Source organism: Thermobia domestica, chromosome 1 (assembly GCF_964235325.1).
Source record: "Thermobia domestica chromosome 1, izTheDome1.hap1.1, whole genome shotgun sequence".
Taxonomy (NCBI): domain Eukaryota; kingdom Metazoa; phylum Arthropoda; class Insecta; order Zygentoma; family Lepismatidae; genus Thermobia; species Thermobia domestica.
The window spans coordinates 94,412,197-94,426,181 of record NC_137454.1 but is presented as its reverse complement, the minus strand read 5'-3'; the positions used below and the strand labels follow the sequence as shown (position 1 = coordinate 94,426,181).

General features: G+C 35.8%; 2 protein-coding genes and 1 long non-coding RNA gene across 5 annotated transcripts in view; 1 reads left to right on the top strand and 2 right to left on the bottom strand.

Annotated features, from left to right (window-relative positions):
• Mcr (macroglobulin complement-related) overlaps window positions 1-13,985 on the bottom strand; it is a 662,510-nt gene that overhangs the window by 438,608 nt on the left and 209,917 nt on the right. The window lies entirely within an intron of this gene.
• LOC145687381 (uncharacterized) lies at window positions 1,187-5,310 on the top strand. Its single transcript, XR_014131679.1, has 2 exons — window positions 1,187-1,791; window positions 3,439-5,310. It is a non-coding gene; the product is annotated as an uncharacterized LOC145687381 (long non-coding RNA).
• On the bottom strand, window positions 4,195-11,088 carry LOC145690196 (uncharacterized). The gene is made up of 2 exons (XM_081764889.1): window positions 10,535-11,088; window positions 4,195-4,291 (listed from the first exon to the last, which is right to left on the bottom strand). The coding sequence occupies exons 1-2, from the start codon at window positions 11,086-11,088 to the stop codon at window positions 4,195-4,197; spliced, it is 651 nt and encodes a 216-aa protein (XP_081621015.1).

The window sequence follows — 13,985 nt, the reverse complement described above, 5'->3', positions numbered from 1 at the left end:
TCAAATTTTACGGTAATAATTCAGTTCCAGAAAGCTAGTTAAAAGGAGTGAGGAGTGACTTGAAGACACAGAAAACTATTTTAGATTCTTATGAACATTTTATGTCCCATTGATTGACTGACCAATTAAATTCCAATATCCTACATCAATGTTATTTAAGGTGTATAACTTAAGGTGTAAGTTTGGTGTACACTAAATCCCAAATACTTGATGGATGACCATCAATTTTGGCCAGAATGAAGACAGTCAAAAGATAAGAATCGAGTCCGTTAACGGAGGTGATGTACTCATTGATTCCTATAGGTACGTGATTACTAAGTGAAGTGTTAGCGGAATGTATAGCTGCCAGAATGAGAAGAAAAGGTAATTATGTTATAACCGTGTTATACATTAAGATGTATGAGTTTAAGATTATGGACGAAATACGATTATGAATTCGTCGTATTAATGTAATATGAAGAATTGTTAATCATTGGTGTACGATTTGAAGAGATATTAACGATATAAATAAAATAAATCTTTTGACAGGTATATACTGACGGTAGTCGATTATTTAGTAAAAGTAATATGATGTTCTGTACTTAAATTGAAAATTACGTGATTAACGACATACAGTATGGATCGCTGATGCTTCTGATGAAATATATATACTTATTGGTTTAGTAAATGATCGGAGAGTATTAGCGCACTCTTATTCCAAACTATTATTAAATTAACATTGTGTAAGAGATTTATTTTTAACTTACCAACAACTAGAGCTATGTTACTGAGAATCCACAATGACCTACCTCAAGTCAACAGCCATCGATAATAGTAAGTTGGTCAAAGTGAAAGAACTTGTTCATATGGAATTTTAAGGAACGCAAATTAATAAAATGATACATATTTATTGGCAAAATGAAAGTAGAAATTAGAGAGCATAGAGATAGACTTCAAAAGCAAATCATGCAACAGTATCAGTGCATTCAATGCAATCGACCTGCCTGTAAAAGTTTGAAGAAGCAGGATCCAAGATACTTTCTCCTTGCCGGTTCAACCAGACACAAAAATTGACTAATCTGCAAAATGCAGGAACACTTTTTATGTATCATCAGTTCGTTCCAACAAGGAAAGAAGAAACCATTTTGGAAAGTACAGTTAGAAATTTAAAAAAAAAAAAAAAAGTAACACATTTACCAAGTGTAATGAAACCATGAACTGAGAATTTAAAAATCATTTTTTCATAAAAATTATAATGGCAATTTGGTAGGTGAAGATGGAACTAAGTTTTCTGTAATATTTTAACTTTTGGATACATGCATCACATTATTTTTAAAAACTCACAAGGACAGTACTTGTAATCAAGAAATCGTTGGAAGCAGAAGCAAAATAGTCAAAAATCACCTGTAGTCAAATAACATTGCTTGTCAGTAGTAATTAACAATTCGGATAAAATCATGGAAAAGATGAAAGCAAACCTCAGGGTAAATTAAAATTCAAAAATACTTATTTTTACATCATTAGATAACAACAATATTTTGTCAGAAAATGTAATTAGGACTTTCCTAAGATTTTGTAAATTTTTATGTTGGCTTTTGGCAAAGTAAAAAGGAAAAATAATTAAAGTAAACAAGGACAATAGTCCATATAAAATGACCAAGTGTGCAAGTAAAAAATCATTCTGCATTCGTGATTCTGCATTCTGCATTCTGGGTCCTGTATCCAGAATCGCAATGGAATGGTCTATACGAAATTACAAATGCCGCAAGAAAGACCATTGTCCGATCAAGACCAAGCGAAATATGCAATGAGGTAAAGTATGACTACAGAGAACTTTAACTGTCTATTTTGCATGTGACATGATATTAGGAGGTCTCTGAATGTGACAGGCAAAGTTTAAATACTTAAATATTTAGCTTATTTCCGTTTGGTTAAGCATTGAGTAAAATTATAATGATCTGTTATACAATTAATCTAATCTACTGTCTGGTTTTGAATTCAGTACTCTTGGATGTTCACTGTTAAATAATAGTATATATTGTTACAAAAATATCCACTATACTACCATTCTAAGTCAGTTGTTTCATCAATAAAATATTGTCAATTGGGACAATAAGAAATTGCAACCACTAGTTTAATTGTACTCTTTTAATTTGAGGTACAAATTCGCTGTTCCTTTAGTAATTGATATAACAAACTTTATGATATAACAATTTATTTTGATTTTTATTTCTTTAATATTTTAATTTTTTTGACTTACGGTACATAGCTCCTTAGGCAAACATATGCCATCATGTGACATGTCAAATAGATATGTTGTTTTTCTCTGTGTCATAGAAACAATATCGAATTATTTTCAATTTTTTGTAATAATTTTGTTATCAGTTTAGCATAGTGTTTGTTTGCTGGTATACATGTTTTCTTATACACAATCGCTCAAAGTAGACTTAATTCTTTATCTCAAACTACCGCCTCCGTCTCTCGTTTTCGATCGTATAATACTAACATAATTATAGACTTGCTTATTTCTCTCAAACTATCGCCTGTGTTTCTCGTTTTCGTTCATATTGTACTAACATAATTAACCTTGGTACTCTCAACATTTGTTTTTAGTACTAAAAAAATCACTAATCATCCTCAGGTGAATCCTATTCATTTTCATAACAGGTATATTTTGCTTGAATATTTCGTTCAGTTTCAAACCATAAACCGTACTGACAAAATTGAGTTGAAACATACTCACTAAACGTGGCGTTTTGGGCAGTCGCGTCACGAGGGTTTGTATTTGAATTTCCTCTTTTGTCAGTAAATCATGCTCTTACAATAGACCGAGGTAAAAAATATTCCTGGAATTGCGGTGTGCAGGAATATTTTCCCGTCCTATATTAGTCTTCTTTGTGGGGGGGAAGGCTAATATTCAATTCCTATGCTTAGATGATATAGCCAGTATCTACGTTAATTTCATTATTATAGGACCTACCTGAGACATCACAATCATATCATTATAGACACAAAACAACACAAGAAATCACTACATCAGCACAAGTTAAATCACTAACAATAACATTTACGCACAGGCAATCGCACTCTCACGAGGACATAACATCACAGGACACTTTTCACTTTTCAGAAAAACACACTTTCTTCCGCTAAAATTCTAATCATAACATTCCATCTAATAACGGTTGGAGTGTCATTCTTTCGTTTCTGGATCATTAACCACAAGTAAACAAACACAGTTATTGCGAAAACTTCCTTGTTCTTATTATATAATATTTGTCAAAAACAAAATATTTCTCAATAATAATACTAATATAAACTTTAAACATATCTCTACCATACATTTTCGATATTGTTCGACTTTACCTTACATTGCAATACGACAAAAACACGAAAAGTTAAAAAAAATATATAAAAAAAAACTAATGCAATTTCTTTTGTCATTATGCAACTGCAAAGAGATGTCACTGCAGGAGGCCAGTTCCTTCTCCAGCAAAATGTAGTTCACCAGCATGGGCACATCCTTCTTCGAGATGATCCAGTTCCGGATGCTACTTCCAGCCTCTACAAGGGTCATCTTCCAGACGTTCCTGTACCAGCATTGGCCTGCCCGCTTCTGTTTCTCCAGCGCGTCTCACATGCAGATCCGGCCATCTTTCTCCAGAGCCAGAACACCTAATGGTCAACTAGTCCTTGCAGTTATGCCGAGCTTCTACGTCAGCTGTTCCAGAATCACCACCACAACAGCCAGCATCTCCTCCCGTTCCTGTTTCACCACGGATACATCGTCACTTTCATCATTCAGCAGCACCTTGGCTCCAGTTGTTGTTGAAATGTTCCAGTGCCACAGCTGTCCCATCATCATAAAGGTCCAGGGTTCGATTCCAGAACTCGGAAAACCAATCACCGCAGCTTTAGCTCGCCTCCAGTCCACACGACGGACACCGAGACGCCAAGCTGTTTTTCATCCGTCATCAAGGGTCCTTGGTTTGGCCAGGACATCGTTAATTCGCAGCTCCCAGCAAAAGGTGACGCCCAAATGCCACACCAAATGCGTAGCTGTTCATCATCCTTCACTACGGTCCCGAGTACATATCAAGAAGAGGACCATCTATAGGAACCACTATCGGTTGCCTACTGTAAGTCGCACCTCTCAGCGTCTGCATTTACAGAGGCCCAGTTGCAGTTCACATCATCTACCATTTCATTTAGTCTTCACTTCGATTTCTGTGGAGTGACTAGGGACATTCTTCGTTTATCGATGGCCACAATGAGGACAATTAGAAGACCCTGTTTTTCACCTCCCAGTGTTCTGAAGTGAGACCACAATCATTCAAGTGGACATTATGTTCACCCCCCAGTGTTTTTCACAGTGTTTAGTGTTTGTCACTTTATTCAATGTTTATTCGAACTAAGAATTTAAAAACTAATGACATACGCTAAAGGTACTGTTCAGGAATTTTTCTTCCAGTTGGTGGGGTAATGTAATGAAACCATGAACTGAGAATTTAAAAATCATTTTTTCATAAAAATTATAATGGCAATTTGGTAGGTGAAGATGGAACTAAGTTTTCTGTAATATTTTAACTTTTGGATACATGCATCACATTATTTTTAAAAACTCACAAGGACAGTACTTGTAATCAAGAAATCGTTGGAAGCAGAAGCAAAATAGTCAAAAATCACCTGTAGTCAAATAACATTGCTTGTCAGTAGTAATTAACAATTCGGATAAAATCATGGAAAAGATGAAAGCAAACCTCAGGGTAAATTAAAATTCAAAAATACTTATTTTTACATCATTAGATAACAACAATATTTTGTCAGAAAATGTAATTAGGACTTTCCTAAGATTTTGTAAATTTTTATGTTGGCTTTTGGCAAAGTAAAAAGGAAAAATAATTAAAGTAAACAAGGACAATAGTCCATATAAAATGACCAAGTTTGCAAGTAAAAAATCATTCTGCATTCGTGATTCTGCATTCTGCATTCTGGGTCCTGTATCCAGAATCGCAATGGAATGGTCTATACGAAATTACAAATGCCGCAAGAAAGACCATTGTCCGATCAAGACCAAGCGAAATATGCAATGAGGTAAAGTATGACTACAGAGAACTTTAACTGTCTATTTTGCATGTGACATGATATTAGGAGGTCTCTGAATGTGACAGGCAAAGTTTAAATACTTAAATATTTAGCTTATTTCCGTTTGGTTAAGCATTGAGTAAAATTATAATGATCTGTTATACAATTAATCTAATCTACTGTCTGGTTTTGAATTCACTATTTCTTTTGTAATTTATATAACACAATTTACGATATGATACAATTTATTTGATTTTTATTTCTTTAATATTAATTTTTTTTGACTTACGGTACACAAGGTACATTTTACCAAGATCATTTAGAGAGAGTGTGAGGCCAAATGATCTATAGATCCAGACCTGTGGTTGTATGCAACCAACCATCACCAGTACGGGTGGGTACATTTCAAAAGCTTATGGGAAGCTTATGCGTCGAACATAACTTTAAGGTTAAGAATCATCATCAGGAAGAACAAGCAGATCATTGTGTAAAGAAGTTAAGCAAGAAGACCTGTCGTTAATCAAGCAAGGCTTGATGAGTCGGGACTAAACAGTGAACATGTACATTTTAAAGAAATGAAATGAAATCTTTTAGTTTTACGTGCCATGACTATGCCGGTTAGGCTAAAGGAGACCGTGATTATGATAAATGAATGAAATGATGGAATGAAGTACAGATTAAAGAGAAACGAATTTTGTCATCATCTATAGGATTGTTAATTGTTGTTTGAAGCCGATGTAAGGATGGCTCCAGTAACCTAATAATGATGGTTTTACCTTATATACCATTATGTATCATGATTCGGGAAATCAATTTGTATAGATGGTAGAGAAGCTGAGTTAGATGGAAAAATGAAGTATCTAAAGAAAATAATTTAGATGGATAGAGTCAAGGAAGCAGATGAAATAAAATGAATTAAAATGTAATTTGAAGAATTCAGGAAATACTGGGATGAATGGAGAAATAAAGGATAAAAGAGAGAAGTATATTGTAGGTAAGTGATTGGCAAGGATGAAGAAACGGAATTAATAAGTGCCAGAATCAGAAAAGAAAAGATAAATATGAAATACCTCTAATAGTGTAAAAATAAATAAATAAATAAATAAATAAAAATAAAATAAAATGTATAAATTTAAGACTGCGATCAAAATACGATTGTGAATTCATTGTATTAATGTGATACGAAAAATGTTGGTCATCGAAGTGTGATTTGAAATGTGATGGCGGTCACTTATTTAGTAAGAGTAATATAATGTTCTGCAGGACCAAATTGCTGATGCTTTTGATAAAATAGATATACTTATAGATTCAGTAAACTATTACTAATTTCTGCGTACTTGTATTTCAAATTGTCATTGCATTAACATTTGAGTAAAGGCATTCACTTTTATCTTACCAACAACCCCAAGACATGGGCATTTAAAAATCAGATCGACATATGTTCTTCGGAGCAGTTATTTTAATTATCCTTTCTTAGACTACCCGTAGTGTTGTTGAGATTACCTGGTAGGATAATGCTCAGGAGGCAAAATACTAATATTTCGCGGAATGCAACGCTAAAATGAAACTGACTTTCTGCTCGCCAAAGAGAACTATTTTTACATCTTCAAATACTTATTCATCTTAAAGTATGCTGCATTTAATGAGGTAAAATGATATATTTAAGCCTGGGCTTGGTAAAATTTAGCTTGTTTAAAAAGTTTGGTTTATCATAAACCAAACCAAACTCCTTCTCGTGGTGTACTATGTGACATTGCTACTTGTTAAAATTGTAAAGTAGATGGAATCCGATAACTGTTGATGTAAACGTATCTTCCTCCGAGATAAATGACCTTACATTGTAATGTCGGACAAATTTCCGTTTTCCACGAACATCAGATTATGTAGTACGATTACGAACATCTGAGTGTACAACAAAATTCTCATCTTTCCGTACGGTAAGAAAAAATATGGATGGTGGAAGCCACCTGAAGTAACCTATCTTCAATTTGCAAACGACCCCAAGTTTAGATAAAGATTTTTCAAAAGCAAACATCGGCTGGATACGGCATTTCAAAATGGGAAATAAATTGCAAATCAAATTGATAGAAATGATTCTATGTTCAAACCAAGCAAACGAAAGATGCCAATAGGAGGAAACGATATAAAGACGAAGAAAGAAAAGTACTTCTTTCTGTCTCTTTTTCGCCCTTTTTCTTTCTTTCTCGTAGTGGAGATGTCAGAAGGAAGAGAGATTTCACAACCGCGGAATCAATACGACCAAGATAAATGATAGTGAAGGAAGGAAACTAAACGGAATTTCTGATCAAGGAACACGACAAACCTCTCAATACAAGACCATCGTTCATCTCCAGTCTGGCCGCCACTTCTAATCACCACAAAAGAGAACCAATAATTCAGAAAACGATGAAGTCCAACTACCACTATATGAGAACACCAGGTCATGTAAAAACTATAAGTAAAAAAAAAAAAAAAAAAAATTGTTTACATCGGTTTCTGCAGCACAATTCCGGAGTAGAACTCGAATTCACTACGTGGATTTCTTTTTTCTAAATTTCCCAAAATAAAAAATCATCCAAAAGCGTTTATGTTTTGCAATCAGCGATGAATTCGAGTAATTTTGGTGGGAGGGGACACGATAGCTCAATTGTAAAGCGCTCATCTTTGGTGTGAAGGGTCTATAATTCGATCCCCGTCCATGGTAACTTAAGGTAGACAACATATCCGTGGGTTTGCACGAAGTTCTCCAGTTTCCTCTCATATAATTATTCTTTTTCATTGGTCATCCGTCTTCTTTAGCCAAAAAGACAATTAATCGCTTGAGGAGGGGGGGCATATACCATGTTACGTTGTCTAACTATCCATATCCACTTAATTGTGTTTACTTGTCTCACATCTTACACTTTCAAAATATTATTTAAAAAATGACTAAGTTGTGGGACGGTACAGGAAGTACGACCGGAAGAAGAATACTCATTCCCCAAACCTAATATCGGAATGTTTTGCTTGTTATGGATGGTAAAATGACGTTTAAAGGCGGGAGTTACATAACGAATAAAATCTCTGACAGTATGAATGCCGACACTTCGACCATGTGAAAGTTTTATTTATATTTTACGTCCTTTTACGCAACAACGAAATAACAAAGGGCAAGATCTACTATTAACATGGACCGAACCACGACAGAGGATCGAATCTGATGCAGTACACGGGTGTACAGACCAGAGATGGGCGCCCTCACTCATTGTGTCCTTGTGAGGGCCGCCCTCGCTCTCAGTCTCCCTCATTTTTGTAAATGAGGATGAGGGAAAAAGTGAGAATGTATTTTCAGGGTGAGAGCGAATGCAGATTAGTATAGTAAATACCCACCTCTGGCGCAGACCATCATACAAGAACAACCGTTCCAAACATACTATTTAGCCTCCAAGACAGGTAGAACACAGGACCATACCATCGGCACAGGCAGCCTTCGACACTGTGAATAATAGTTGAGCATTCAACAATTTAGTACTGGCTTTCACAAAATCAACTGGCTAGACAGATATTATATATAGAGATACTATCATCCTCTCTTCTATTACAATGCATTGCTAACGCGCTTTCTACAACGAAAAGAAGAAAAATAATGAATAATTAAAATGAATGTAAGACTCTCCAGCACGCAGAAATGGTTAAACCTATACTATACATATTATACCTTCGTCTGTGCAATCAAAATAAATAAATAACAAAAGGCAAACGGGGAAAAGAAGATTTAGTGTTCACATTGACAGAGGCTTGAGAGAAATGGTACACGCTGTGCCTGGCCCAACTTCGAACTAAGAATTCATGACTAAAACTCCTTTGTCAAACCGTCACCCACTTGACTCACGAGAGGCCAAACCTTCCAGCATGTCATGTCTCAGCCATGATGTTGGACTATTCTTTTTCTCTGATTTCTCTTTTTATCTCTTTACGACTTCCCTTTATTCGTTCGCCGTCTTTCGGGCTTCTTGACTCCCTTTCAAGATTGAGTATAAACCTCGGCAAAATAACATTGTCGAGAGCGACGCTAGTATCTATCTGGCAGCCACCTGAATAATAGATGTAGGACACGCCAGCAGCCGTGATTCACTTTGTCCGTATATAACGTATATAGTTATATATGAAAAGAACAAACTCTCCGAGAATCTAAAAGATGCTATAGTAAACCTATACCCAGGGCCGGCGAGAGCGCTCGCGGGCCCCGGGGCTGAGCAATCACGGGCCCCTTACATGTTCCCTTATGACTGTTTACGTACTTACCACTTAGGACGGAGGTAAACTAAAATGAACATTTAGGCTTATTTTGAACTCTTTATTAGACCATTAATGCGTTTAATTTACATGTTAAACAGTATTGCTACATCTCCAAATAAGTGAATAATAAGAACTCTGAATCTAGCCTATGTTCACTGTTCGCCGAAAAAGAAATCTCATTAATTCACTATTTATTATTTTGTTTAGACCCTATACTTGTTGGTTCTAAGATTTTTGAAGGCTTCAAAACTAAAATGAATAAAAAAATAATATATTTAATACAATGGTATCAAAATACAGAAGAAAGTAACTTATCTATTTGTAATAGCAAAAGTTGTCCCCAATGCTCAATCAAATGCTCAAAACAAAATAATTTGTGAAGGAAATACAAAAATAACGTATTAAATAGTTAATAAAAGTGAGAAAGTAAATGTTCTCAACCATCCAACCTACCCTGTACTATGAATATCTTTGCACAAATAGTTGTTATAAATAATTATATAGAAACAAGCTATGCAGTTAGTCTTCCTTAACTAGAGATATGAGGCATTAGGCCTAATTTAGTTATTTGAATGAAATATTGCTCAAATTAATTATAGTGTGATTAATAATGTGATATTAATAGTAATTGTCTGTAGGAGAAATTTATTATATGGTTACTACTAGACAACTGTTACAGTTACAATGTATCCTTTTCTACGTATAGTTACACAAAATTCCCTTTCTGGCCTTTTTCAGGGCGAATTCATCTATGATAGCATCCAGGTTGGTACACTTGACAAGTTCTGTCTCCACTGTCAACACGCCTAAGCTTGATAATCTGTCTTGACACATTATAGAGCGTAAAACATTTTTTACTCGATTTAACACAGAGAAAGAGCGCTGTGCATTAGCAACGGTAGCAGGGATTGTGGCGAATATACGAAGGGCCACTGTCAGATTTGGAAATAAAGTTTCTAGATTCAAAGTTTTGATGTTATTTAGGAGACCCCATGGTGAAAACGTTTTCTCACCAAAATTAGCCGAATATATTAGTTTCAGGCTATGCGGTTCATCAGAAAGATCATCTTTTGGGTATCGCTGGACTAGTGCAGCTGCTTGTTCTTGGCTCTGGTCATCTGTCATTTCTTTGCAAGACCACAGTACACAAAAATTGTTACACAAAGAGCGCACTGATTGGAAGCAGACTGACATATCTCCTATGACATTGTCCCGGATAATATTAAACACTTCACGCTTAAAAACTGTTTTTGGATCAGGATCATCTGCATTATCGCCGTCTTCTTCATCAGCTAGTCTCTTTCGTTTCCTTCCCCTCTTCTGTTCTTCTTGAAGATGTTGGGGCCAACCTATGTTTTCAGCTACTACCAGAACTTCACTAAATATCGGATTTAATCCTTCATTACGAATCATCTTCAAATCTTCTAATAAAGAACTTAAATATTTTGACGCAACATCCATTGTTTCACCACGCTGCTGCAATACTCGATTTACGATGTCTATTGACTTCAAAATCTTGAACCAAATAAATGCAAGAAGAAGGCAGTTAAAGGTTTTTAAATATTTTTTCAGTCCCTCTATGTCTCGACGACATTCCGCCTTAAGGTTTAGCAGAGTTAATTCTTCAAGGGCTTCTATTATACCTGGAAGATGTGCAGCAATTGGTTTAACGCTATCTACTCTAGCAGACCAGCGTGTCTTTGACATTGAGTGAAGAGAGCTAGGGATTTTCTTAAAATTTCCCATCTTTGGGGGCTAGAACTAAAAATGTTATACAATTTTTGAACAGCTCCGAAAAAAGTAATTGCAGCTGAACAGCTCTCCGCTGCTTGTTCTCCACAGAGATTTAAAGAATGACGCGTGCAAGCAGAGTAAACAGCTTCACTGTTGGCTGAGTATGACAGCCTGGGCTCCTTTATATGCTCCATTCATGTTGCTCCCATTGTCGTACCCTTGGCCTTTACAGTCTTCCAATGGGATTTAAATTTCTTTCAGCTTATTCAAAATCAGCTCAGCAATGGCTTCTCCACTTTTTCTTTAACTATCAGTGAAACATAATCTTTATTCAACTTGGTAAGGTTGGTTTTCTTTTGCAGTCAAATTGACGTATCTTATTAAAATTGCAGTCTGTTCGATATGTGCTGAGTCGGGTGTTGCATCAACTATTATAGCGTAATATCTCGCTTTTTCTCTTTCTTCTAGAATTTTCTTTGTCACTTGGGCAGCAAATAAACTAATAAACTCTTCTGAATGCCATGAGACAATGAACTTCTATTCTTTCTGCCTTGTCTTGGAAAGAGTGTACTTTATTTAAACGCTCATTCAAAATAGGATCATAATTAGCAAGCAGTTCTAAAATTCCTCCAAAAATTCAATTAGATGGGTTTCCGATTTTTTCGTTATTACCTCGAAAAGGAAGCCCTCTTTCAGCTAGGAACAAAGTGACATTGTGCAGTCTCTTTAAGAGCTCGCGCCACTTGTCTTTCATCTGCTGGATAGAGTGCAATTGTAAGCCTTTAGCGATTTATCTTTTTTCGATTTCATCACCTCTGACTTCCACTGAATATAACAGTTTTTATGGCTAGAGCTATTTTCGTGTTCGGGCACTTTATCAAAGAGTTTCTTAAAACGTTTTTCTGTCGAGAAACCTTCAGGAAGTGCCAACAAAGAACGTTGTGGCTGTGGTAGCTTGCTAAATATCCTACAAGGTAAACAGTAAAATGCCTTCTTGACTTTGCTCCAAACTAGCCAATCTCGTGTAACAGTTTGCCATTGTTCAGTTTCTTTTTAAATACCGAAGTTGGCACGGAAAACCCTAAAGAGTCTTCAGGGAAATGTTTTGGCATTGGAATATGGGAATACTTTAAGTCTCGACTTGCATCAACAGTAGGGTCGCCTATATCAAAGTGTCTGTATGGCCATGGGGATGACTGGGGCATAGCCGTAGCAGACGAAGCAGGCCTACTAACACGAACACCAGTATCAGAATCATCTTTATCATTTACAACAGCTTCATTTAGATTGCTTTCATTTACAGTACTAGGTACATCTACTTTAAAGTTGCTGTTATTTTCCACTTCGACTGAAGCCTTAGTCGATGGTAAAGATGGTTTAAAAATGTCCAAGTGACTACTGACCTTTTTTTGACTCCTATTCTTTCAACTATCTGTCGTTCTTTTCTTTCCTCTTCTGGCACCGGATTTGTGCTTGTAGCTCGTGCTCATTGCCACTAATTTATTTTTAAAATTATAATGTGTCCCACACCGAAGGCACAAGTGCACAACGAAAATTTACAGCTAAAACTGTATCTACTCGTAAACACTGAAACTTGTTCTTTAACTTCCACTCAACTAGCACTAACAGAGAACTGAAATAAGACTTCAGCGAACGAGCGTGAAACTACGTGAAATACTCGACTACCGAAAGAACCACCCTGGCTGAGGGAGCTGCCTGTTTGCTGTTAATAATGCACCGTCAATAATGGAAATAATTCCATTGTCGTTAAATCCATTGTTGTTCGTTAAATCCATTGTCTTTAATTTTCAACACATACAGCAGGATACGCGACATTGCTGTAATTATGTTTTCATTAATGACTCAAAACAAAAATCGAAAATTCGGCTTTGAGGTGCACCAGTTCAATTCCTAAAGTACCTCTGTGCCAAAATTTCGTGTCTTTGTGTGATCATTTTCTATGCGAAACAGCGAGGAACAACTAACACCCAGTGAGCTTTATAAATAAAGTAAATATATCCGTTCGTAAGAATACATAAGGGTTCAGGAATCAGAATGGAAACGACATTATTTCAAGTCACTCAAAATATTATAAGATTCAATGACAAATTAAAACGTTTCCCGTCTAAGACTGACACTAGGCATAGACCCATATTGATATTCCAAATTGTCATTAATTAAAGACTTAAAGAACCATAACAAAACTTGAGTAGGAATATACAACATTTAGTAATTCTTTATCCTCGACCGCCGGGCCCCCTTTGAAGCCCGGGCCCCAGGACTCTGGCCCCCCCTGCCCCGCCCTCTCGCCGGCCCTGCCTATACCCATTCCCCAGATTACTTTCTTTCTACCAGCTCTATGCTGTTATAACAGCATTATGAATTGATATGTCGCGTTGACTACGCGCAAGGCTCTTAGTATCAAGCATGGCATCTCTTTCTTTTCGCGCCCTTCTTTAGATGATGTTTTTTTTTATTATTATTATTAAAAGTGAATATCATAGCAAACCTAGCAACAGTACGCGAAAAAGAGGTTAAGAAGGTAGCAGTACAGAAGATAGCAAAGTTCTCTTTATTATTTTTCTACATTATCATATTTTTCTTTCTTTAACCCAGATATTCGTGAAGGGTATCAGAAATAACATTTTTGAAAACTATGTATTTTGTCCAAGATGTTAAGTATACCTAGGTAATTATGTTTGATATGAACGTGATATAGTGAGGGGTTATGATATAATCGAGTATCCCATTTATGGGACGTCAGGAAAATGTATAATCGTAAACTGTAAAATCCCCAAATTACATTAGCTAATATTTGCAAGGATTTTGAAAAGCACGAAACTGAATAACTAATGTTTAAGCTATTTATAACATAATATTAACAACTATTTTACAGTGTACGGAACCTG

What these genes read in the sequence shown, in the direction of transcription:
- LOC145690196 (XM_081764889.1), bottom strand. Translation starts at nt 11,088, where the DNA reads ATGGGAAATTTTAAGAAAATCCCTAGCTCTCTTCACTCAATGTCAAAG. An exon ending in GACAATGTCATAGGAGATAT is followed by an intron (nt 4,292 to 10,534) that starts GTCAGTCTGCTT and finishes GTCTCACTTCAG; the next exon opens with AACACTGGGAGGTGAAAAAC.